Source organism: Osmerus eperlanus, unplaced genomic scaffold (genome assembly GCF_963692335.1).
Source record: "Osmerus eperlanus unplaced genomic scaffold, fOsmEpe2.1 SCAFFOLD_204, whole genome shotgun sequence".
In the NCBI taxonomy this organism is placed as follows: domain Eukaryota; kingdom Metazoa; phylum Chordata; class Actinopteri; order Osmeriformes; family Osmeridae; genus Osmerus; species Osmerus eperlanus.
The window spans coordinates 1-23,416 of record NW_026911306.1 but is presented as its reverse complement, the minus strand read 5'-3'; the positions used below and the strand labels follow the sequence as shown (position 1 = coordinate 23,416).

Below are 23,416 nucleotides of genomic sequence, written 5' to 3'. Positions count from 1 at the left end.
AGCTGAAATAGAAAGTTCTTATCTTGACACTCAGCTATAACATTCTGTGTCAGCATTCTAACAATGACCCTCATTCTCAATGTTCCCCCTGATAAATCCAGACAACTTGCAGTGCACATTATGTTATATTTATTTGAATAAATTCACTTATGTTAGATGGAAAAATAAAGAGAAGGCAGCTAGAATACACATTAAGTATAAATATTCAATTTCTAGACCAACTTCCTGATTAGAAAGTCAACCAATAGCAGCTCTCTGTCATTGCATATGCAAATGAGATCATATTCAGTGTGCATAGATAATGACTAATGTGTGCATATATCAATAAGCACCATTTTAAGGACACATGTTATGTTGCATCCCTCATACCATCCAAGACGTTTTGTGAGTTTGAATTCTCTTATATAAATATATTTTCTCTCTAAAGTAGATTTTTTTTCAACATCAAAGGGACAATATAGCCTTTGAAGTACCATGGGATTGGATCACTGTCTAGCCCTCTCTTTAAGATTCCGGCACAATGACATTAGGAAAGTCATCCGAATTAAAAAGCAGAGAGAACAGTCCTTTACTCTGTGTCCAATTTGAGCTCAATGTCAGTCTATGCCATACTCTCGTGTGTGGATTAGACAAGTATGTTATGGTGACTAATGACTAGTTTATTAATAATCATTTGACAGTCATTGTTCCAGTGTAGGCCATCAATAAATAAAGTAACTCAATAAAATGTAATATTTTACAATCACGACATGAATTATGGTGAGTTTCACTGGTCAGACTATACATTAAGTCTATATAACATCACTGAATTGTATAAATAAATGTTATAATTATGATGGATTAAAACGTATTATTTTGTCATTTATGGAAACTAAGGGGTTAAAATATTAAATATGCAAGTAGGGAGGTATGTCTCTTTAAAGTTTATGTAGCAACAGACGGATTGCAGGGATAATGCTATTGGGGCGGTAGATCACTTACTTCTGACGTTCCAAAGCCTCGGGGAGTTGGCTCGAGATTGCCAGTCTTTGATAAGGTCCTAACAACCCAGTAAAAACTTTGCTGTCTCTAAAAACCTTTACACAGCCCTCTAAATACTGCCGACTATTGTTCAATGTATAGTTTTAGGGTCTATTCGCTGACTGAAAAAAACAGTCGATGTGACACTATTAATGTTAGCTGGTTTTAGCTTTTTGAAATCGCAAAGAAGAGTAGTTGTTTTTATCTATCTTCCGGGACCAGGCCGGCGGTTCTTTACTTTGATGTCCACAGTTAAACCCTCAACCCAGTTCGTTTTGAAATAGCCTGGAGGATATCTGCCGCCTGCGTCGACTACTTGAAACAGTACCTGAGTATGGAGGAAACGCGTTTTCTTGTTAAGGTTATACAAAATAAAAATCCCCCTAGTTCCTGAGATAAACATACAAACGGAAAAGAACTCTGGCGATATTTGTCATTTTTTGAATACTTTTGGGACTGTTTGTGTCTTTACACACTGTTTATAATCTAAGGAAGACATTCTAACGTGCATCGATGGTAAGTTGTAAGAATGCTGCTCTGCAGCCTTAACCAATGCCCCCTCTCTCGGTTGCTTTGATGTGTTGCTGCAATGCTTTGAAGTTGAGAAATGTAGGCTACATGTCTCGTTTGTGGGCGAGAAAATACGGTAAAATAGATAAAGAATAGGCTATAGGTGAGCAATTGAGTCTTTGCGTTTATAGTTTATAAGCAAACGTGCAGATAGAATAGTTTGTTGGTTGGGGATGTAGTAATCGTATTCTTTGAAGAAGGAAAAAGTGGGATGTAGGCTATACCCCCTCCTCCTCGAAATGTTGACACCCCCCTCTGATCTACATAGGAACACTGCCTGCTCTTTCTGGGGCCAGTTGTTGAATGGGACAGGGCACATTAGACCAATCTCTTACTTGGAAGGAAACACATGTGGCTTAGTAGGCTACATAGTCAACAGTCCGACATCTCACATTCCCGTTTGTCGGATTACTATTGCATTCGAGTTTGACTGGATATACTGTTTTAAAGAAGACGCATGTAACTGGAGTATCTTCCATCTCACTTTTGGGCTCTACTCGGATTTCGTTTTACAATGGTATGTGGTGCAGTGTGATCTTTTTACACAAGACGTGTTGCCCAGTTTAGGTACAGATTTGATCCATGTGCAGTTTGACACATTGTTGCAAGGTAAAGTACAATAACCTGTAGTGTTTTCAAATATTGCCTACTTAATTACAGTCACGCTACGGCGCTAAACGCGTTACCGCTATGGTACCTTGTAGAACTGTAGGAATAGAGATCGCTGAAGAACTTGTTCTGCTTATCTTATGCCTCACGAGCCAGCTAGATTGTAGAGAAGTGCTCATTTGGACATTTAAGAGAAAGTTTTGAGTGAACATTAGTCGAGAGAAGTGTTTGATAGTCGTATCTTGTTCCTCAGACACATTGCCGTGTGCTCTGTAGCCTACATCTGAGTGGCGTGCTACAGCCTACATGTGAGCTGAAATCTAGATGGCTAACTGTGCCAATGATTAAAGGAATATCGATCGCGAACACTGTACGATTGAGCGCTTCGCTTTCCCTCGGGGGCTTTTATCCACAATACAAAAGCCAACGTTATGCCATTGTTGTGCATCCGATGTATTTTTTACCTCTAGCTTGGTTGGCTGTGTGCATTGTGAGGACAAGTGGTAGGTTACGAGAGAAACGAGTCTTTATGCATGATGCCGATGGGATCCTACCGTTTCGAAAAATATATGACATTTTATTGGAAATGAAGGCTACGACAAAGGATCACATAGGAACACATTAATGGTCTTTTAGCCACGCTTTGGGGGATATAATTGTGTCTTTATGAAACGATTATACCCGTCAAAGGGTTCTGATGTGACAGTTCAATGCGCATTGTGAATTAGGTGCAGTTGATCTCTCATTTAGATAATAAACAGATAACGGGAATAAAAAAGACTTTCATATTTTCTTTCTCTGCGAAACGGACAGGGCTTGAAAGGACTGTTTACTTCATGTCTACCTTTGAAGTTGGCAGGATCTGGCTTTGATTAGATCAATACTTTCTGTTTCAGAGTGAAGAGAAGCTGAGAAGCTCCCCCGCTGATTTGAAAGAGTGAGAAGGATCACATTCGAGCTCAGAGTAGGCACAACGGCACACACACACTGCAACCGGAGCTGGAGCCATGAGCTGGGCGCTTACGGACCATATCAGCAGTAGCTTCCGAGAAGACGCACCTCGTCCTCCGGTACCGGGGGAGGAGGGAGAGGCGTCATGCCACAATCCCAGCAAGCCAGCCAAAATGACAGCCCAAATCAAGGCTAAAGTTGTCACCACCGCGTCTCCCGGTTCCACACCGAGGAGGAACGAGGATGGACTTGGAGAACCTGAGGGGAGCGCGTCTCCGGACTCGCCCCTTGCCCGGTGGACGAAGTCTTTGCATTTTCTACTAGGTGACCAAGACGGTGCTCTTCTTTTCAGGACCTTTTTGGAGCGGGAGAAATGCGTGGACACTCTGGACTTCTGGTTTGCCTGCAATGGCTTCAGGCAAATGGACTTAAAGGATACCAAAACGCTACGAGTTGCCAAAGTTATTTTCAAACGGTACATAGAAAACAACAGCATTGTTTCCAAGCAGTTGAAACCTGCTACGAAGACTTTCATAAGGGATAGTATTAAGAAACAACTTATAGACTCTGCGATGTTTGACCAAGCACAAACGGAAATTCAGTCAACCATGGAAGAGAACGCGTACCAGATGTTTTTAACTTCTGACATATACCTCGAATACGTGCGCACCGGTTGCGAGAACGCAGCGTATGTGAACCATAGCGGTCTCGGGAGTCTGAAGTTGATGTGTGGATATCTTCCACCTCTTATTGAAGAAGAAGAGTGGAGTTGTAGTGACTTGAAGGCGAAAACGTTGGCATCTGTAGTTGGACTATCGGCGAAAGCGTTGAGGGCCACTGCTACCATCCGGACAGCGGCGGAAGTGCTGGAAAATGGGTACAGGTAAGACATGTAATTTATCATACATTTCTCTTTAATTTAATATGAGATTTGAGATATTAAAGGCATTGATTGTGCATGGATAATTTGGATATTATTATCATTTATTGTATTTTTTTATGTTTTGGAGGTGTGTGTGTGTGGAGGGGGGACGACCACATGCATTTTTGCCTGAAGCCTAATTTAAGAAATTGGCACAACCTGCTAAAAAGTGGTACAAGCATAAAAACGCCCCTCTTTGTCATAGTTACTTCACAGATTCCAATGTGAGATAACGGAGCTTCATCAAAGGGAAACATATCTCTTATATATTTGTCCCCTCTCTCTGCCTTGCAGTTAGTTGGGGGGGGGGGGGGGTGTTGAGGGTAGAAAAAGGGAAGGGTGAGGGGGGGTGCAAAACATCAATGGATCTGGTCCTTCCTTTTAAGTAAATGGTGTCTCGCAGGCAGCCCTCTGCTGGTTTGCTCAAGTTTCCTGTGCTTTGAAACTCTTCCTCCGGTACAGGCACAGATTCAGACACCCAAGTTTGACTGCTGCTGTAACTTGAAACATTGTCGTGCTATTGTTCCAAAAGTTTCTGCCACATTTCTATATATTTTTTTGTTGCATCCTGCTTGTATTATATTAAGCATTTAAATTCTAGCCGGCCTCAAAGAAACACACACGTACGCGCAACGCTAAGCCAAGGGGAGATATCTGCCTCTTGGTCGGAGATGAAAGAAAAAGCGTCTCTGGAAAGCATTTGGGCTTATTTCTTAAGATCTCGTCCCACGTATTGTCCAGCAGCTGCAAACTCTTCAGTTCAGGGAACCATCTCAAAGTGTGGATTTTATGTATGAGTTTGCATCAAAGAGCAGTTACTGAGTTTTTCACCAAAATACTTCCTGGTGTTGTTCATACAATAAAAAGACCACATCTGGACACAATTACCACAGAGCTCTCTGAAAAGTTCTCGTTTTGTTAGAAAACACAGATTCTTTGGGGGGGGGGGGGGGGGGGGATCATTTTCAAGGATATGCGTTTCCCTGTCAAACGAGTCAGCATTGTTTTTCAAAGCAGGGTTGGGAGAGATGAACGCGTAGAAAATATGAATACTTCAATTAACACTGAGTTCGATGCGTGCTCTGAGTCCGTTGTTACATGGAACTAGTTAACTCAGTTTAGCCCACACAGTTAATTCCCAGTAGACAGCGTGGCTAACCGTTTTCAAGCAAGATCATGGTCATTTCTGAGGCTGCAGTCAGTGTTGCCGTGGTGGTCAGGATGTTCTGAAGTGGCCATGTTGAGTTTGAAACTGGAAGGCACTCTGGGATTGTTGACATGAGGGCATCTCTTCAGCTTCCTGGTGTGTTCCCGACATTCTTGTGTTTCACCAAAGAAAGGGAGAACCCCCTCCTCTCCCCTCTCCACACTCCTCCTCTCCCCCTCCCTCTCTCCTCCTCTCCCCCTCCCTCTCTCCTCCTCTCCCCCTCCCTCTCTCCCACTCTCCCCCATGCCCCCTCGCCATCTCTGTAGGTCAACGAATTTCCATCTGAAACATGTGGAACTAATTTTGCCACTGCTCGGATGCTCTGATTCTCTTTTTTCTCTCTTTTTCTTTTTTTCCCTCTGAAATCTTCGCCCCTCTCTTCAAAACCGATAAAGAGGAATCAACAACAGCACATCGCCAGCTCTGTTTGGCCCCAAAGCCCCCCCTTCCAATCCTTTTTTGTTTTGTTATGTTTTTTTTTTTGCTTGTGATTTTGTGTTGGATTTTTTTTCTCCCTTTCCTCCCTTCCACTGAACACTTTTATCTCTCCTCTGACAGAGACTAAGCATTCTTTGGAGTGGGAGAGGAGGGAAAGGGAAGACAGGAAGGAGAGAGAAGCTCATGAAAGAAAAGAGAAAGGGGAGGGGGGGTTTGGGAGTGGAGAGCCCAGCTGTGCTAAGTACCTGACTCTTTGCGCGAACCTTCCAAAGGTCAGGTTTGAGCTTGGGGCCTACGGCTTTAGTCATGCTGGGGTTCTCAACATAGCACTCCCGGCAGTAGGCATTCTCATAAAGAAAGAGGCCCTCCTTCCCCTTTCTCTCTCTCTCTCTCTCTCTCTCTCTCTCTCTCTCTCTCTCTCTCTCTCTCTCTCTCTCTCTCTCTCCCAGCTCTTTAAGCTCAAGTTCCCCCCTCCCCTTCTTTCCCCCCTTCCTCCTTGTCTACCCCCTTCACTAGTGGAACAGGAATGCAACACAGCAGGAGAGAGTAGAAAGAGAGAGGGAGAGACTTTAGAAAGGATGGGATAGGGGGGGGTTGTTGTAGGGGGAGGGTGCAAGGAGAAGCCCCAGACTTGAAGAGAGAAGACATGAGAGTAAAGGAGGGAGAGAGAGGCGAGGGAGGGGGGGGGAAACACTCCCAAGGAAAGGGGAGAAAGAGGGAGAGAGAGATTCAGAGAGTGGAAAAGTGCGGGAGTAGGGGCCTTGCCCAAACAAAAGGGTGGAGAGATAGCAGGAGAGAAAAACGAGAGAGAGAGAGAGAGAGAGAGAGAGAGGGGAAGTGCTGTTGTTCATTCACATACAGCTGGGCTGCTCACTTCACTCCCTCCCTCACCCCCCCCCCCCCCGGTCCCCCCTGCGCGATGGGGGAGGGGACCTGAAAGCGAGAGGGAGAGAAAAAAGAGAGGAGAGAAAAAAGAAACGCCACAGCCCCTCCGATTCTGTTGTCACATTCCTGAGGCCCCAACGTCTCAGGAAAGTGACTCTAATTACAAAAATCTGTCGAAACTCTAAAAGTTTAAAAAGTTCCGAACAAACTCCAAATTCCGACTTTTTGCTTCCAAAACAAAGACGTCTTACGAAATTTGGACTCGAGTACACACGTTTTTCCATAGCCAGCGCAGTTTGGCCAACGTTGGTCTATCGGCACTGCGAAACGTTCACACATTTAATTCACACAAAGAGCTGTTGTTTTTTGGGGGGGTTAGAGATACAACTCTAAAACTCTTCCGGTTGCTTCTCTGCAGGTCACACCGACGGGGAGATCCTGCCAGTCCCTACCTCGTCAACTCCGGCTACGTGTTCGCTCCCGCCACCAGTGCCAACGACAGCGAGATCTCCAGCGATGCCATGACGGACGACTCCATGTCCATGACAGACAGCAGTGTGTAAGTGTTCCAAACCGCAGCAGCATCAGCAGTCCAGATTCCTTCTGAGTCTGAACCTGGAATGGATATGGACTTCAAAGGGATCCGTTCCATATGGCTGACCCAAACAGAAACCCGACACACAAAAACATCCACAAAGATTGGAGAACTTCCACACTGTCCAAAGCATAGACGATCATCAGGGTTATCATTAAACACCTTTCAAGTGAAAAACAAACAAACACGTTTTTAGCCAAGTGGTTCTAAAGAGTTCATACAAGTAGGCTCTGACATGTCGTCGTGACGTAGAGGGAACAGAGTTGTTGTAGTTATCCTCTCTGATTGACTTCAGGTAATTCTATTAATGTGTAGTCGCTAGGGCCCCAGGGAGATAACTCTGGGAAAGTCATTATGTCGAAAGACCTTTTTGAAGTCTATTCTGATGTGTTACAGGCAAAAAAAGGAACTTCTTGATGTGGGTGGGTGGGTGTTGCCTTGTTTCCCTCAAAGTAGAAATGTATCTATCCCACCCACCCACCCTTCTGCCACAACAGACTTGTTTTCTTCGTCTTCGCATTATCTAATCGCTCTGTTCCTTTGAAGAGCTTGAGGGAGAGGGAGAGAAACGAGGGAGGGAGTTTGGAAAGGGAAGGGGGCAAGAGGGGGAGGGAGATTTGGGGAGGGTGGAAATAGCCATTCGGGCCTTAAGACAAACTCATTGAAAAATGTTGGCACCAAATGAAAGGAGGCTTACTCACATGGTGGGTCTGTTTCCTGCCACTGGCCTCTCCCCCCGCCATGCTGAGATCATGTGTCAGTGAGGTTTTCACGGGGGTTACTCATTTCTGGAACCTCAGGATAGGTCATGAGGGACTCCCACTGCCCCAGAGCATGGGTACCCCCTGAAAAATCAGTCCCCCCCCCCCCCCACTTCCCTCCTGTCCCACTCCAACCAATAGCCAGAGCGGCGAGGCTTGGAGTGCAAGGGAGTGAGAACGTAAAGTGCATGGAGTATAAAGGGCTTAACTGAATCGCTTTCAGCCTATTGTTAGGTGAGGGGAGCTTAGGGGGATAAGAGGGTGGCTGGCTGCTTTGAAAATGACTTGCACAACTGAATGGGAGATCCCCATAAACTAAGGGCCTGTGAAAGAGACCCTGGCTGTTTTCACTCCTCCCCGGTCGCCACAAAAGGGGGGCTCGGCCATGGCACGGCTTGGTCCAAGAAAGGGGAGGTTTGGGTTGATTAAAACAGCTGGATAGAGGAAGGGGGGGGGGTGAGAGGACTGAGAGATGTGAAGATGTTTGGAGTTGGTCTGGGTTCTGCTGCAGGGTAGATGGCTTGATACCTTCCTCTTGCCTAGTTGGTACTGCAGGTTTTTTTTTTTTTGGGGGGGGGGGGGGGCTGTTTCTTGGAGTGCCCTAAAGGGTTCGTGGCTTGTTATCTTCAGAGTGTAGTTTGGAAGGTATTGATTCCCACACTCCACTTATTAGAAACCTGCTGAAGAGAGATGGCCACTTGCATCTTGGATGTTTGTCTGGTCGGCCTCCACACTGGCTGCCACTGCGGTCACAGACTCCAGGCGCAGTAACAAGAACAGGAAGTTTTTGTAGAGGAAAGCAACACTGGACACACAACTTTGTTATTGAAAGCACTGCATGTTGCAAACCTAGACTACGGCTCCTCTGTTAGTACACACCAAGGTCTTTCACTACATGTCTGCTCATCCACTTCCTCTAGTCTCTCTCTCTCTCTCTCTCTCTCTCTCTCTCTCTCTCTCTCTCTCTCTCTCTCTCTCTCTCTCCCCCTCTCTATCCCACCCCTCACCGATTGTAATAAAGAACCCAGCGTCTTCCCTTCTCATTGGGGGGAACAATTTGATTAGTGCGTCCTTTTACAGTGGTTAAAAGGCACACTGCAAATGTGAATCTCATTTACAGATAAAGAACGAGAGGAGGATTTGGGTTGGTTTGTGAGGGGGAGGGGGGGCAGTCATCTGGAGGGGGGCTTTTTCTTTCTTTTTGCTTATATCTTATTTATGGATTTACTTGGACGCTGGGGAATGCTTCTGCGCCAACTTCAAACATTACCTTATCTTACAAACCAGCCTTTTGATGTTGCCGAGATCAGAGACTCGCAGCGGAGCGCTTGCCAAACGAAGATGGCAGAGGGTGCATATGTGCATGAGTGTGAGATTTCAAAGAGGCAGTGGAAAAACTAGCGTTTGGGCTAGGTCACACACTTCTGAGCAACCGAAAAGGCCAAGATAATTGGCCTGGCTTAAATGGCAGCTGACTGGAAAAGTAGTCTACTTACTAGAGAAGAGAAGGGATTGAGAATGTGAGGAAAAGAATGAGATTCTTCTCCCTCTCCTCCTCTCACCCCACCCCCAAATGAAATATTGCCCATAGACTCTACTTTTAGCAATATTGCTAGCTTTCGACTCCTAACACATTCCAGTGAGAAAGATAAGAGGAGAAAATTGCCACAGACTCTACAAACTCAAACAACTTCGCAAAGGTGCAATTTTGTAAACCGTCACTTCTGAATGTTGACAAAGGCTAATGTGAAATTACCAGTGGGACTCTCCTTTTGAACTCGGAGGCTGGGTGTTAAGCATATCTTTGCCATTGTCATGCCGTGTTTTGTTCGGTATGTTTTTGTTGCCCGGCCATCAAGGGCTCTCTGGCTCTTTGATTTGGCCGTAATGTGGTCTGGGAGGGCGTTTGGGTGGTGTTGGGTTGATCACTTCAATGACAAGCGGCCGCCACAGGGTTCTATCCCCAAGAGTTAGCCTAACCTTCCAGCTGCTAATAATGCTAATGTGTTGTAACTACAGGGCTATGCAGGGTCAAAGGTCAAGTTATACCAGACTTAACATAAACAGAGTTTAGCATAACTTTATGTTAGCGTTTGAGCTACGCTAGCATTGACTTCCTTCCAGGCTAGTTTTGCACAAGTTTTTTTCCTTTTATAATCTTTTTCTTGTTTCTTTTTCTTTTTTTAAACCGTCGTCTCCCTGTCTTTTCTCCACAGAGATGGAGTCCCTCCTTACAAGCTGGGCACCAAGAAGCGACTCCAGAGAGAGATGCATCGAAGCGTCAAGATCAATGGGCAGGTCTCGCTACCCCATTTTCCTGTGAGTTCCCCTTCCTACTTCCTGTTAAGATGCCTTTGTGTCTTTTTTTAATCTCTCCCAACTCAAACTTTTTCATACTCGCGTAGACTACAACTGGGTCCCATGGCCCCATGGGGAAAGCAGTGTTGTTATTTCATTGTATCCCCCCCCCCCTTCCTTCAATGTGAATGTTATGACAGAATACTATATTTCTGTCAAACCTGCTCATTTTCATATAAAAGTCTGGGGTAAATCAAAGACTCAATTTGCATACCACTTTTTGGGGTCTTCATATCCCTTAATGTCCCCCCCCCCTCCCCCCCCCCCCTCCCGCCACACACACAGCCCTTGTTGCTTCTGTAAAGCTGTCAGAAATAAACCTGTGTTGTTCTTGTGACATTCTTCCTCAGAAACTTAGTTGAGGACAATATAACGTGATGGTGGTGGTGTGGAGGGTCAGCTATCCCCCAACCTTAGTCACTCCCTAAAAGCGGTGATCGAACTACTCTAGCAGTGCTTTGATCACTGGGATGAATAGAACCCTGGCTGCATAGCTCCCCTCCATTGACAACTTCCAACTGTGACCCAACCCTCCACCCCCCCCACCCCCCCTTCTTTGTGTCACCCTGGCATCCCTTCCCCCTAGCCCCACCACCCCACACATTAGTTCCTGGCTCAGAGGAGCCGCAGGTCATAATGGGCCTTGCTAAGCGTGGTACAGCATGGCTTGGATGAATGGTGTTGAATTGATACTGAATGGACATTGGAGGGGGCGGGGGTTTCTGGAAAGGAGGCGGGGGGGGGGAAATAAACCGATTTTGCCACAAACACTACGTGTATGTGTGTCAGAGAGAATGTGTGTGTGTGTGTGGGGGGGGTGCAGTCAGTTGAACTGCCTTGTTGTCTGCTTCTTTATTTTTTCCTTCCCTCTCTCTCTCGCTCTCTCTCTCTCTTCCTTTCCCCCCACTTGTTCTCTTTTAATGTCTCCCTCCTGATTTGGAGATGGCTCTCTCTCCCATGATGCACCAGGGCCCCAGGCAGCGGGGGCTGGGAGCGCACGGCGGCGAGGCTCCTCCGCCAGCAGCCCCGCTCGCCTTTCTTCTCCCTCCCTTCATCGTCTCTACAAAGAGATGAGAGAAACAACAAAAAAGGGAGTCAAAATCAAGAAAGCCAGCGTGCCAGATAATGAAAAATAGGGAGGGAGATGGGAAGAGAGAGAGAGAGAGAGGCAGGGTGAAGAGAGGGAAAGGAGGGATAATGTGACTACAGTACCTCAGTGGTGCCCTGCGTGCAGTCAGGAAAATAAATTACTACTTCCCCTCAGATCTCCCTGCTATTTGACTCCTCTATCCTCCTCCCCTCCCTCGCACACTCCCCCCACCAGTCCGCCAGGGCACATCTCTCCATCTTCGTCCTCTTCCCCCCCCCCTTCTTTTTTAATTTCACCCCCCCCCCCGCCCCTCCACCCTGCCCCCCTTTTTTTCACCCTCTCTCATCTCTGTCGATATCTGGCTTTTATTCGAGGCCGAGATTTAAAGCTGCGTGTCCCCTCCCCACCCCTAGTGTGCGTTTGATGTTTGACAAGGGGCCCTTTGAAGTGGGCTGACTTCAGAGGCTGGCTGACTGGATGGCTGGCTGGATGGCTGGCTGAGGGTGTAGGCGGGAGGCCTCGCCCTTCTGAGCGGGACCAACTGCTACCCACCGCCGCCCCTCCGCGCGGCCCTGGCAGTGCCAAAGGCAGCGGGCACGGGGGAGGGAGGGGAGGGAGGGGTGAGCTTAGGGGCAAGGGCATGGAATTAGGCCTCTGTCTGGGAGTAGCGAACTCTTTGAAACAAGCTTCCAAGTGGAGGATTAGGCCGGGGCGCGTTCAGCGGACGTCCCCCCCCCCCCCAGTCGTGGACACTAACGAGGGGCTGGAGTGGTGTTCTCTGAAGTGACCGTCCCCTTCTCGCTGTGTGCCCCTTACAGAGGACTCACAGGCTGCCCAAGGAGATGACCCCAGTGGAGCCCTCGGCCTTCGCCGCCCAGCTCATCTCCAGGCTGGAGAAGCTGAAGAGGGAGCAGGACACCATGAGCTCTCTGGAGGAGAGGCTGCAGCAGATCCAGGAGGTGAGCTCTCTCTCACACGCACACACACACCTTTCACTCTCCAACCCTGACTCCTAACACGGGTGACTTTGCTGACACTTTCTGGTGAAACAGTAAGTCCTTCAGGGAAGCTATTTGAGGAGTTAGCATCGTAGCAGCACAGAAGCTAATACGTTTGGAGAAGGTCTTGACAGAAAAGAGAGGAAGGAATTTAGAGGCCAGCTTCATTTCTCTTCTCTCTTTTTTTTGGGTCCCAGGGAAGTTTCAAACTTATGTTTCTTGACACACTCAAAGCTCTTCAAACAGTTAGCGCTTAGCTAACTCTCCAGTGGTGCGGGGAAAGGGCTATTCTCTCTGTGATGCGCGCTGTGCATTCCAGATGAAGCACACCCAGGGCCTGTTAGAGAGGATAACAGAGCGCGCGCAGAGAGAAGCCCAGATCAAGTCCTCCACAACTCGGAAGAGCTCTCACATCTTCCTGCTTTTTAGAAAGACCACGCATGTGTTTCGTTTTTTTTTGTCTCAGTCAAACTTTGCAAGGTTTTTATGGACTGGGTGTTGTGAACTTGAAGAACGTTTTGTCCTTAAGTGGTGTGACGTTAAAACCGCAAGGTTACGTTTAAAGTCCCCCCAAAAGTAGTTTTTGTCTGAAGTCTTACGAGACTGTGGAATTGTCATCCAATAACAATTGTTCTTTTTTTTATTGTTTGTGTGTGTGTGTGTGTAGGAGGATGAGAAGGAGGACAGCGACCTCCCCATCTCCACCCCCCTCCACCACCCTCTGCTCCCCCCTGGCGGCCCCTGCGAGGAGGACCCCCAGGCCATACTAGACGACCACCTATCCCGCGTCCTCAAGACACCAGGCTGCCAGTCTCCCGGTGTGGCTCGCCACTCCCCGCGCTCGCAATCCCCGGAGCGGCCCGGCGCTCTCATCCCCTCCTTCCTTGGAGCCTACCCTGGCGGCCCCAAGGGCATTCTGGGTAGCGGCGGCAGGCCGTCGACCAAGCACATCCACCACCACTACATCCACCATCATCACGCCGGGCCCAGGACCAAGGAGCAGATTGAGGCCGATGCTGCCCAGCGCGTGCAGTGCCTCTGCCCTCCAGGGGGCGCTGACTACTCCAACTTCTCCCCCGGGTACGGCCCATACGATTCCACACGCAGACACACACACGCACGCACGACCCCAATTATGAACTGTTCTGTACCCCTATAAAACCATTCTGAGCCTTCATATCTTTGACCGAAAAGTTTTCTAGAGCTTGTCTAATCCGACTCCCCCCCCCCCCCCCCCTCGTCTTCCAACAGGCGCTGCAGCACCCTGTCCAAACGCTCCCCCAGGGTCGGAGAGGGGCTGAGCCCAGCCCACGGAGAGGGGCCCTCGACGCCCCACCTGACCCTGGACGTCACCGACCGCTCCCAGAACGTCTGGCAGTGGATCCTGGAGAGCGAGCGGCAGGGCAAGCACAAGCCCCACAGGTGAGAGATCGGCCGTCGCGCAGTGACCCCCGGAGGGATCACCTAACCCTCTGGGATCGGCTAGCAGGGGCTGGGATGTAGAGCTTCCGTAGGGTAAGCTTGTGGGAAGAGCTTTCGGTTCCTAGGCACTGAGCAGCATTTGAAGTTCCCCATATGTATGCTTACCTGTCTCTCTCTCTCTCTCCCCCTCCCTCCCCCAAGCAGCACGCAAGGCCTGAAGAAGCCCCAGCTCCTGGAGCCGGCCTCCAACATCCTCCCCAGCCGGACGCACTCCACCTGGGGCTGTGGAGGCCCGGGCAGCGGGGGTCACCTCCGCACCCACCACCCAGCCCACCCCTTCATCCAGGACCCGGCCATGCCACCCCTGCCCCCGCCCAACACCCTGGCTCAGCTGGAGGAGGCCTGCCGGCGCTTGGAGGAGGTCTCCAAGCCCCCCAAACAGAGGTGAGGGCCATGGGACACGCGCGCGCGCGCGCGCACATACGCAAGCAGTCACACGAAGACGTGCTTTGTACTATTGTGTGGCGACACAAGTCGCTCACTTAACAGTGAAGCACAAACGCAGAAGTTGTTTCAGGTACTATCTGTTTAACCGGTCGGCCTTGTTCGAAGGTCGAAGCCAACGTCGTTTAAGATCGATTCCCCCAGCTGACTCTCCAGTGTTTTCTCACCTTGTGTTGTGAATGCTGATGTCCTCGTCTAACTCCATTGTTTCTCCCTCTCTCTTTTTTCCCCTCCCTCCTTCTTTGCCAGGCATTCAACGTCCAGCCTTCAAAGAGACAGGATTCATCCTGCTCCTCTCCCCAGTGGAAATCCAACCCTACCCTTACCCATCCCCGGACTTCAAACAGACGAGTACGTCCTCTCTCTCTCTCTCTCTCTCTCTCTCTCTCTCTCTCTCTCTCTCTCTCTCTCTCTCTCTCTCTCTCTCTCTCTCTCTCTCTCTCTCTCTCTCTCTCTCTCGCCCTCTTTCTCTGCCCCCCCTTCTCTCTTCACCCTCTCACTCTCTCTCTCGCCCTCTTTCTATGCCCCCCCTTCTCTCTTCACTCTCTCTCCGCCCTCTCTCTCTCTCTCTCTCTCTCTGTTTCTCTCATTCTCCACTCTAAAGGGACCACTATGAGTCAGCATGCCCGCTCCTTTGAACTCCTCTTCTCTCTCTTTTAATCATTTAAGATTAAAACGCGCTTAAGAGTAGTACTCAACCGCACACCCACACACGCACCAAACAAAAACATACACAAGCCAGAGTTAACTAGCTCAGTGACTTCAGCTTTATGTTGAACCCCCACCAGCCCTCCGTCTAGCCCTGGTGTGGTTGGTGGGGTTTGGGGCGGGTGTTTTGATGTCAGGGCTGTAGTCACCTGACTGTCTGTTTTCGTTTTAATTGGCTGACCTTCAGTAGGCCAGCTGTCAGCATGGTCCTCTGAAGAGTAGCCACACCACATAGGCAATCACAAGTCAACCAGGAAGTGGGTCCGTTGTGTGTCAGAGAGGCATGTTGTCCCATTTGTTCATCTGGGGGTAAACTGGGGTGAAAACACACACATATTATTTACTATTCAAACTCAGACCGAACCGACTCTCTTCGCATATTCCCTTCAGTGCTTTAAAGCGGTGGATGTACAGCAGTGTTGTGTGGCGCCACAGTCCCGCGTTCTAACGTTCCTGCACCTCGTTTTCTCCAGGCTCCTGGGTTGTGACCTGGTGGTCACCTACTTCTTCTGTGGTGAGGAGATCCCTACCGCAGCATTATGAAGACCCACAGCCTCACCCTGGGACACTTCAAAGACCAGCTCAGCAAGAAAGGCAAATACAGGTAAACACACACTTCGACCTCTCCCAGGGAACGGCGACACACCAGGTGAGGCGTTTCACCTTCACGGGAAACGCCTCACCTCACACCTCGCGCACGTCCTTAAGACGGGGGAGTCGCAAAGGCAGGATAAAGAAGGGGCGGTTTGTTTTGCGGGCCAAAGTTTAATGGGGCTTTTCGGATACATAGGTGCGTCTGTGTGGGTGTGGGTCGTTTCGAGTTTTGAGCGTGTGTTTGTCCGAACTGCGCGTGACGACTTGTGAGAGCGGTTGATCTCGGAGCCAGGGGTGGGTGAGCAGATCTGAGAGAGAGAGGCTGGGCCGGTCCACCGTCGAAAGAGGAAGAGGGGGATTTCTTTCTGTGCCGGAGAGATGTTTGGTCACATCTGGTATTGATTTCCATGGTAACGCAGTCTTAATAAGTATGGCTTTGAAGCCCGGCTCTTTTATTTCGTGCACCAAGACTGGCACTATTGCGAGGCCCCTCAAATTCCTGCTTTCAGAATTTCACGAGGAGCAATCGCGGGCATCTTTTTTTTCCCTTTTCTTTTTTTTTAATGCGATGAATCAGTCCTAACAATTCCTGTTGGAATAAATTCCCTGACTGAAGTTCACAGCGTCACCTGTGACTGGCAGAACTGATTTTTCGATATTGGTTTTGGCACAGTCTTCACATGCTTCTGTGACAGACAGATCCTCCACCTTCACTGCAGGCTCCAACTTTACTTGGCCTGGTCTCCATAACAATGGAATACAACTCCCTAATTCAAAGCAACTACCTTTTGTCGGCCTCATGGTATGATTTTCGGTCTCTTCCATGACATCAGCACGCCGGTCACAACATCACGGCCCCATCTGCTTGTTAGGGGAGAGAGAGGGAAGAGAGAAAAAAAGAGATCTCACAAACAACTCATCACTTCCCAGCCATCCCATCATTCCTGAACGAAAGGAGAGAGAGAGAAAAAGAGGGGCTGGGGGTGTTTCGATTCGAAGCGGCTGGCTTTAATGGCGCAGAATGTGTGGAGTTGGTTAATTTGGCCTATGGCTGCCGTACAGCAGAGAACAGTACCGCCACGCTCTGCCAGACACCATTGGTGCCAGATGTAGCAGGAAGAAAAATCATGCCACATAAAACATGTTCCAATGGAAAGACTTCTCTACCTCCTCTCACACACACACACTCTCTCTCTCTCTCTCTCTCTCTCTCTCTCTTTCTCTCCCCTGCAATCTCTCTCTCCTCCCCCTGCTCTTTCTCTGCCTCTCTTTGTCTCTCTCTCTCTCTCTCTCTCTCTCTCTCTCTCTCTCTCTCTGAGAAACAAAGTAATACCTTTTTGAACTGTTTTGTTATTGGGAATGCATCTTTTTCTCCTCTGGGAAGTCCAGTTGCCGTGCAACAGGGAAAAAAAATCTCACGCTTTCAGTTTGATTCGCTTAGATTAAGCCACCGCCCCGTCCACCTCCGCCGTGCCCCTCGGACGACACCCCCGAGAACCACGCCGTGGCAGTTCCACTTGTTGAAATAGCATCATCAGATAAAAAGCATAGCCACCACTCCAATCAATCTCGTCCACCCCCCACCCCACCCCCCCGGAGTTAACGACCCTGAAACCGGATCTGGGACCCTTGCAGCTGTGCGAGGCTCCCGCAACATCCACCCTCGGTTCGCCAAGCAGCGCATTCTCGTCTAATTACGGCTGACACCAGAAAAAGGAAAGCCCGTTTTTCTCTCTTCTTCGCCCCCCCCGCTTGTGCGCGACACGTGTCGTTTGCGGGAGTTAGCGTGGAGTTTGTCCGCGCGGAAAATAAATAAATAAAAACAACGGGGGGGGTGGGGGGGGGGGTTGGAATTCCTCAGCACGGGCGCACACATGGGCTGAACCAGGCATTTTCCATTACAAAGCTTATCATTAAAGTTTCCCCGCTGGTCATTAGGAGCTGGGTGGCTGGGTAGACTTCACAGATGTGAAACCAACCTGAGGACAGGAGGAGGGGGTGGGGGGGGCTAGTTAGGTGACCTTGTGACCTAAGGGGGGGGTGCCCCCCCACCACCCCACCTGGCGTATCGCCCCACAGACTCGACCTGTGTCCAGTCTATCACACCCCCCTCATCCAGTCAGAGCAAGCAGGAAAGGCCTCCTCTCTCTTCACCTCGCACTCTCTCAACCTCTGCTCTCTTCTGGGGGACTGAGAAGTGTGTGTGTCTGTGTTTTAATAGTATGTGTGTGTGTGTATGCGTGTGTGCACACGCGTGTTCAAGCTACAGGCAGACTCTCAGGCACCTGAACCGTCAGCCCCAGTGACAGAAAGGCCCTTCATTTGACAGCAGGCCCCAATTAGAACCCTCCAAGACAAGAGGTGGGAAGGAGGGAGAGGCCAATTCTAGAAAGAGAGGAGGGGGGGGGGGGGGTGACTTAAGACAGGCTTTAATTACCCCTTCAACTTTAATGAGACCTTCCAGGACAGATAGGCATCTGTAGAATGGCCGACAGTGGCGTTCCTCGGCGAGCCTGTCTCTAATATGTGGAGTTGTTCTTTAGGAGTGGTCCGGGGAGGGGCAATCGCAGAGCTGGGGGCATGTGTGTAGTCACGCCTGGGCTCTTTGAAGTGTGAAGTTAGGCAGCATAGCTCGGCGTGGGACTAAGTCCGCTTTGTTTGGGAGAGGGGCGGGGCTCGCTGCGGCGTGCCCGTCCCGTGCGCGCGGGCGGGTGTCGGGGAGGGAGCGTAGGCGTCTCCCGAGCCACTCGGGGAAGGAGAGCGTCGAAAGCGCCGGGCGCCGTTCAAACACCGAATCGTCGCGCGGAGTTCAACACGTAGCCATGTGACCCCCCCCCCCCCCCCCGTGACGACCTCCTGACACGCGCACACACACACACCAGCCGCTCTCTAACCCCGCTGTTCCTCCCTTGTGTGTCTCGTTCGCAGGTACTACTTCAAAAAGGCGAGCGACGAGTTTGAGTGCGGGGCGGTGTTCGAGGAAGTGTGGGAGGACGCCGCGGTGTTGCCCATGTATGAGGGCAGGGTCCTGGGGAAGGTAGAGAGGATGGACTGATGCCCCCCCAGCCCAGCCCCCACCCTGCCCTGACCTACCCCCTACTGCCAACCAAATACCAACCACTTGGGCACAAAGCGTTTTCGAGGAAGCAGACTTTTAAGTGACTAAATGGAGAAATGCTCCAGACGTTTTTTTTTTTTGTCGTTTTGTTTTTGTTCCTATTATTAAGCTAAACAGAGTTAATATATCCAGCACAATAGGAGCGATTTGAAGGAACACGAGCCAATGAAGTACGCCGAACCCCAGAGGAGGTCCCGCCCTCCATGACTTTCTTAACCAATCAGCCTTAGAAAACACAAGGGAACGTCACTACAGACTGAAAGCGAGTGAAGGCCTCTGGGCGAGACTCCGCCCCCTCCTCCACCTCACCGAACCTCGCTTTTTTTTGTTGAAAATTGCGAATATAACCACTGAAGATGCAGAGGACTGTTTCCGAGGAAACGAGAGACTACAGCTGCATCGCCGCGTGGGCTCCTGACCAAGTGCAATGGACTCACTAGCAGAGTGAGGGGTGGGGGGGGGCCTCCGAACACCGGCCAGCGCCGGCTCCAGCTCTCCCCTTGTGCTATAGTTGTTACAAAAAGAAAAAAAACGCCTGTACGTGTGCATATACATACAAACATGCATATATGTATATATACATGTATTATATATATATATTGATGCTTTTTGTCATGAGCTGAAAGTTTTTATTGAGTATTTATTGAAAACAATTGTCCTTTAACTCTCCCCCAACCCCCTCTCCCCCCTCTTGTAACCCCTCCCATGTCCAGCCAATGGGCAAGCTGCTTTGAGTATTGGGAGAATACTGTGGTGATTGAGTTTTTTTGTATTTGCTTTTTTCCTTCGCAAACAGTATGACACTAGCTTATCTCCTCAGAAACCCCCCTCCACCCCCCCCTCATTCCCCTAGGCCCGTATCCATGCCGACAACCTTACTCAACCAATAGAAGGTTCTGTCTCTAGTCTTTCGAGACGTCCTTCCGCCATTGTAACGCTCAATCCCAGTCTTAATATATGCTGCTGTTAATGTGTACTCTCCACTTGGTTGGACTGGTGGCCTCTCTCTCTCTCCACCTCCCTCTCTCTCTCTCCACCTCCCTCTCTCTCTCTCTCCACCTCCCTCTCTCTCTCTCTCCACCTCCCTCGCTCTCTCTCCACCTCCCTCTCTCTCTCTCCACCTCCCTCTCTCTCTCTCCACCTCCCTCTCGTTCTCTCTCCACCTCCCTCTCGTTCTCTCTCCATCTCTCTCTCTCTCCACCTCCCTCTCTCTCTCTCTCCACCTCCCTCTCTTTCTCTCTCCACCTCCCTCTCTTTCTCTCTCCACCTCCCTCTCTTTCTCTCTCCACCTCCCTCTCGTTCTCTCTCCACCTCCTCTCTTTCTCCTCTCCACCTCCCTCTCGTTCTCTCTCCACCTCCCTCTCTCTCTCTCTCTCCACCTCCCTCTCTCTCTCTCTCCACCTCCCTCTCTCTCTCTCTCTCCACCTCTCTCTCTCTCCACCTCCCTCTCTTTCTCTCTCCACCTCCCTCTCGTTCTCTCTCCACCTCCCTCTCTCTCTCTCTCCACCTCCCTCTCTCTCTCTCTCCACCTCTCTCTCTCTCCACCTCCCTCTCTTTCTCTCTCCACCTCCCTCTCGTTCTCTCTCCACCTCCCTCTCGTTCTCTCTCCGGCAACGCGGAGCTCGATCTTTGTTTAGTTGTGCCTTTGTTTGTGGACCAGGCATTTGCACATGGGAACTGGGGCCGAGGGCCAACACGCAGAAGGGACCTGGAGCACAAGTTGTGGTCAATAACCATCTAATAACGGAAGCATTTACAGCAAGCACACCAAAATAACCTTGCGCTAACGACAAGCTGCTCAAGCCAGGAAGCAGCGACGTAAGTCACCGCGTTAGAAGCTTCCGGATCCTTATTTATACTAAAGTACTAGGTTCAAGCAACGTTGCTCTGATAGCTTTGGAGTTTTGTAATTGATACCATTTTGTTAAATTAAAAGAATTTGAAAATACATTTATCGAAAAAGAGAGCTCCCGTACACATTGTAATAATGCATTCTGAAGTAATGGATACACAGACACACACACACTATTGCTAGTGTTTTATGAGTACAGAACCTGTGCCTACATGGAAGTCATACCATGTTCTACCCTGATTCAGGGTGTTTGAGATCCCTTGGTTTTCAGAAGGGCTTTATGTTGAAAAGATATTTTTATGCTTTTAATAATATCCTGTAATCATATTGTTTTTGTCTTGTTTTTACACCCATGGCTTTTTTGTTTTATGTAAACTGTAAATTATACATTATATACAGAGTTTCATTTAAAGATTTACATGGACCTATAATTATTGTAATTATTAAGAGATGTAGCCTTTATTAAAGTTTTATATTTTTCAAATGAAAACTTCTGCTTCCCTGCTGTTTGGTGTTGAATGACAATAAGAGCGGTAATATGTATAACTGGTTCAGGCAGGAGGACTCAGTATAGTATTACTTGATACTTTATATACTATATACGCATTCCCCCTACGACAGGAAACACAGAACCAAGGGTGGAGGCCGGGTAGGTGGAGGCAGCAGATTAAACAGAAAGCAACCTGTGTCGCACTAGCAAAGCAGAGTGCAGCGATATTCTGATTAAATAGCCCGCCCTGCTAAGAAGGTGTGCCCCTACTGCATGATATGACGCGCTGCTAGTGACGCGAAGCTAATGGGGCGCTATGTCTCGCGTCCCCCTGCATGAACCAGCTCCGCTTGATTATTTTAGATGGCATGTTTATGATATTTAGTAACATATCTCCATTTGGAACCACCATGTTCAATATATACTACATTCACACATCTCATTTCTCTGGCACACTTGTCAAACTAGACCATATCTATCCCAGTATGGTGTTCCTAATTCTTTCCCTAGAAACAAGGTCACCGTTATACCTGTTGTGAGTCATCCATTGGAGGTCCTCATTGGTTTCCGTGATTGGCAGATCCCTATGGTTGGCTGGCACCTCACATAGAGAAACCCAAAGGGGTTCTGGGACAATGAGCCGTCGGCTGAACCAAGTCATTATCACTTTTCTCACTGGATTCTGACACAATTCTTACCTGCTGACTGCATTTCCTGGGGTGTTTGGGGGAGGACGACGACGGGATGACGCCCCCTCCCCCGACGACGACACTTTTGAAATGTTCTCGATCTCTTCAAAGCTCCATAATACTCATCAGGTTCGTCAACATCTGCCACTGCTAAGCAGTTTTGAAGACCACTCAACGCTTGTATCATTTACTGAGACTAATCGTTTAGGACAAAGTTCATTTACATTTACATGACGTTTCAATCGTGAATGCGCCGAGGGTGGTACATTGACCTACGAGGGGGCCATTGTTCCCACTGCACTTAAGAAGAGCCCCCAGACCAGTTAACTCCCCCTTTACTCCTAATAAGGGACATGATCGATCGGAACGTGGCCCTTGAGCCAATTGGCAGATTAGAAGGCACTGGGGACCTGCTCCCTCTCCTCCCATCAACACCGACATCAAAGGAAGTACAAGGACACCCGGTGAGGAAAGCTTAGCTCCTTTTACCTCAATGATCTGGCCTTAGCATGTAACGGAACATTATTCGAATGCAATATAAATCCAGTTGCTGTAGACCTGGAGAGACAGAGGCTGCGCAAAACACTGAGCGTTGCATTTTGCGAAGCGCTTGACACGGAAACGAATGTCCAACTCCAGAGAGTTGGGGCTCACCGAAAGCAACAAAAAAAACGTTCTTTGTGTCCTACTGGGGAGACGCTCCTGCACTGTCTCTGGGAGTCAGGTGGCTGAGCGGTTAGGGAATCGAGCTAGTTATTTGAAGTTTGCTGGTTCGATTCCCGGCCATTCCAACTGACGTTGTGTCCTTGGGCAAGACACTTCACCCTACTTTCCTCAGGGGGAATGTCCCTGTGCTTACTGTAAGTCGCTCTGGATAAGAGCGTCTGCTAAATGACTAAATGTAAATGTCTCTTGTCCAATGTTAAGACAGGCAACTTCCTCACGGAAGAAGCGCAGCTTTATCCCTCCGCGGACACTCGCTATGGAGAGGCACAATGGAGAGAATCTCCAGGTGTCTGTTGACTGGTGGGTTTGGCAGGTGTAACCCTCCACCCGTCACCTCCGTGCCCCCTCCTCTCCTTATGGCTCTATTTTTATTGCCTCTCGGTGGCTCCGGCTTTGAAGGGAAACCTATCCAGGGAAAATTGCTGGCATTTTTCCCCTCCTCCGAGGTGTTGATGGATGGACATTGACTGTCTCATTCCCCTCTTCTCCACCACAGGAGCCCGTCCGAGGCCCTCGCTCCTCACAATTTCTCAGATAGCTCTCTCGCTCGCTCGCTCTCTCTCTCTCTCTCGCTCTCTCTGTTCAAAAATAGGCGCTTTGGACAATTGGAAAACAAGCTAGTGCCCGGTTGGTGACAAGAGTGACTTCAGAGGACATGGATGGGCTTGGCTTGCATTTCAGTGCAGCACTCGACATACAGCAACTTTCTTTTCCCGACTGCAACAGGTTGCATCTGTCCTACACATTGTGTTCTTCTCTCCCTCTGTGCTTGGAGAAGAAAGGAATCAAACGAGAAAAACGTGGTTTCGCATTGATTTAATCGGCCGCAGTCCCGCCCCCATCCACTCTCCCTCTTCCCACCCCCATCCCTCTCTCTGTCGCTTTCTCTAAACAGCAGCCATTCATTTC

General features: G+C 49.2%; 1 protein-coding gene across 1 annotated transcript; it reads left to right on the top strand.

Annotated features, from left to right (window-relative positions):
• The first annotated feature begins 1,019 nt into the window (after window positions 1–1,019).
• LOC134015867 (axin-2-like) lies at window positions 1,020–21,086 on the top strand. The gene is given in 12 exon segments (XM_062455373.1): window positions 1,020–1,536; window positions 3,096–4,033; window positions 7,021–7,161; window positions 10,175–10,277; window positions 12,225–12,365; window positions 13,072–13,484; window positions 13,656–13,826; window positions 14,028–14,270; window positions 14,580–14,681; window positions 15,512–15,558; window positions 15,561–15,642; window positions 18,561–21,086. Coding segments are annotated over 11 exon segments (2,397 nt in total). The 5' UTR covers window positions 1,020–1,536; window positions 3,096–3,206; the 3' UTR covers window positions 18,688–21,086.
• The last annotated feature ends 2,330 nt before the right edge of the window (window positions 21,087–23,416 follow it).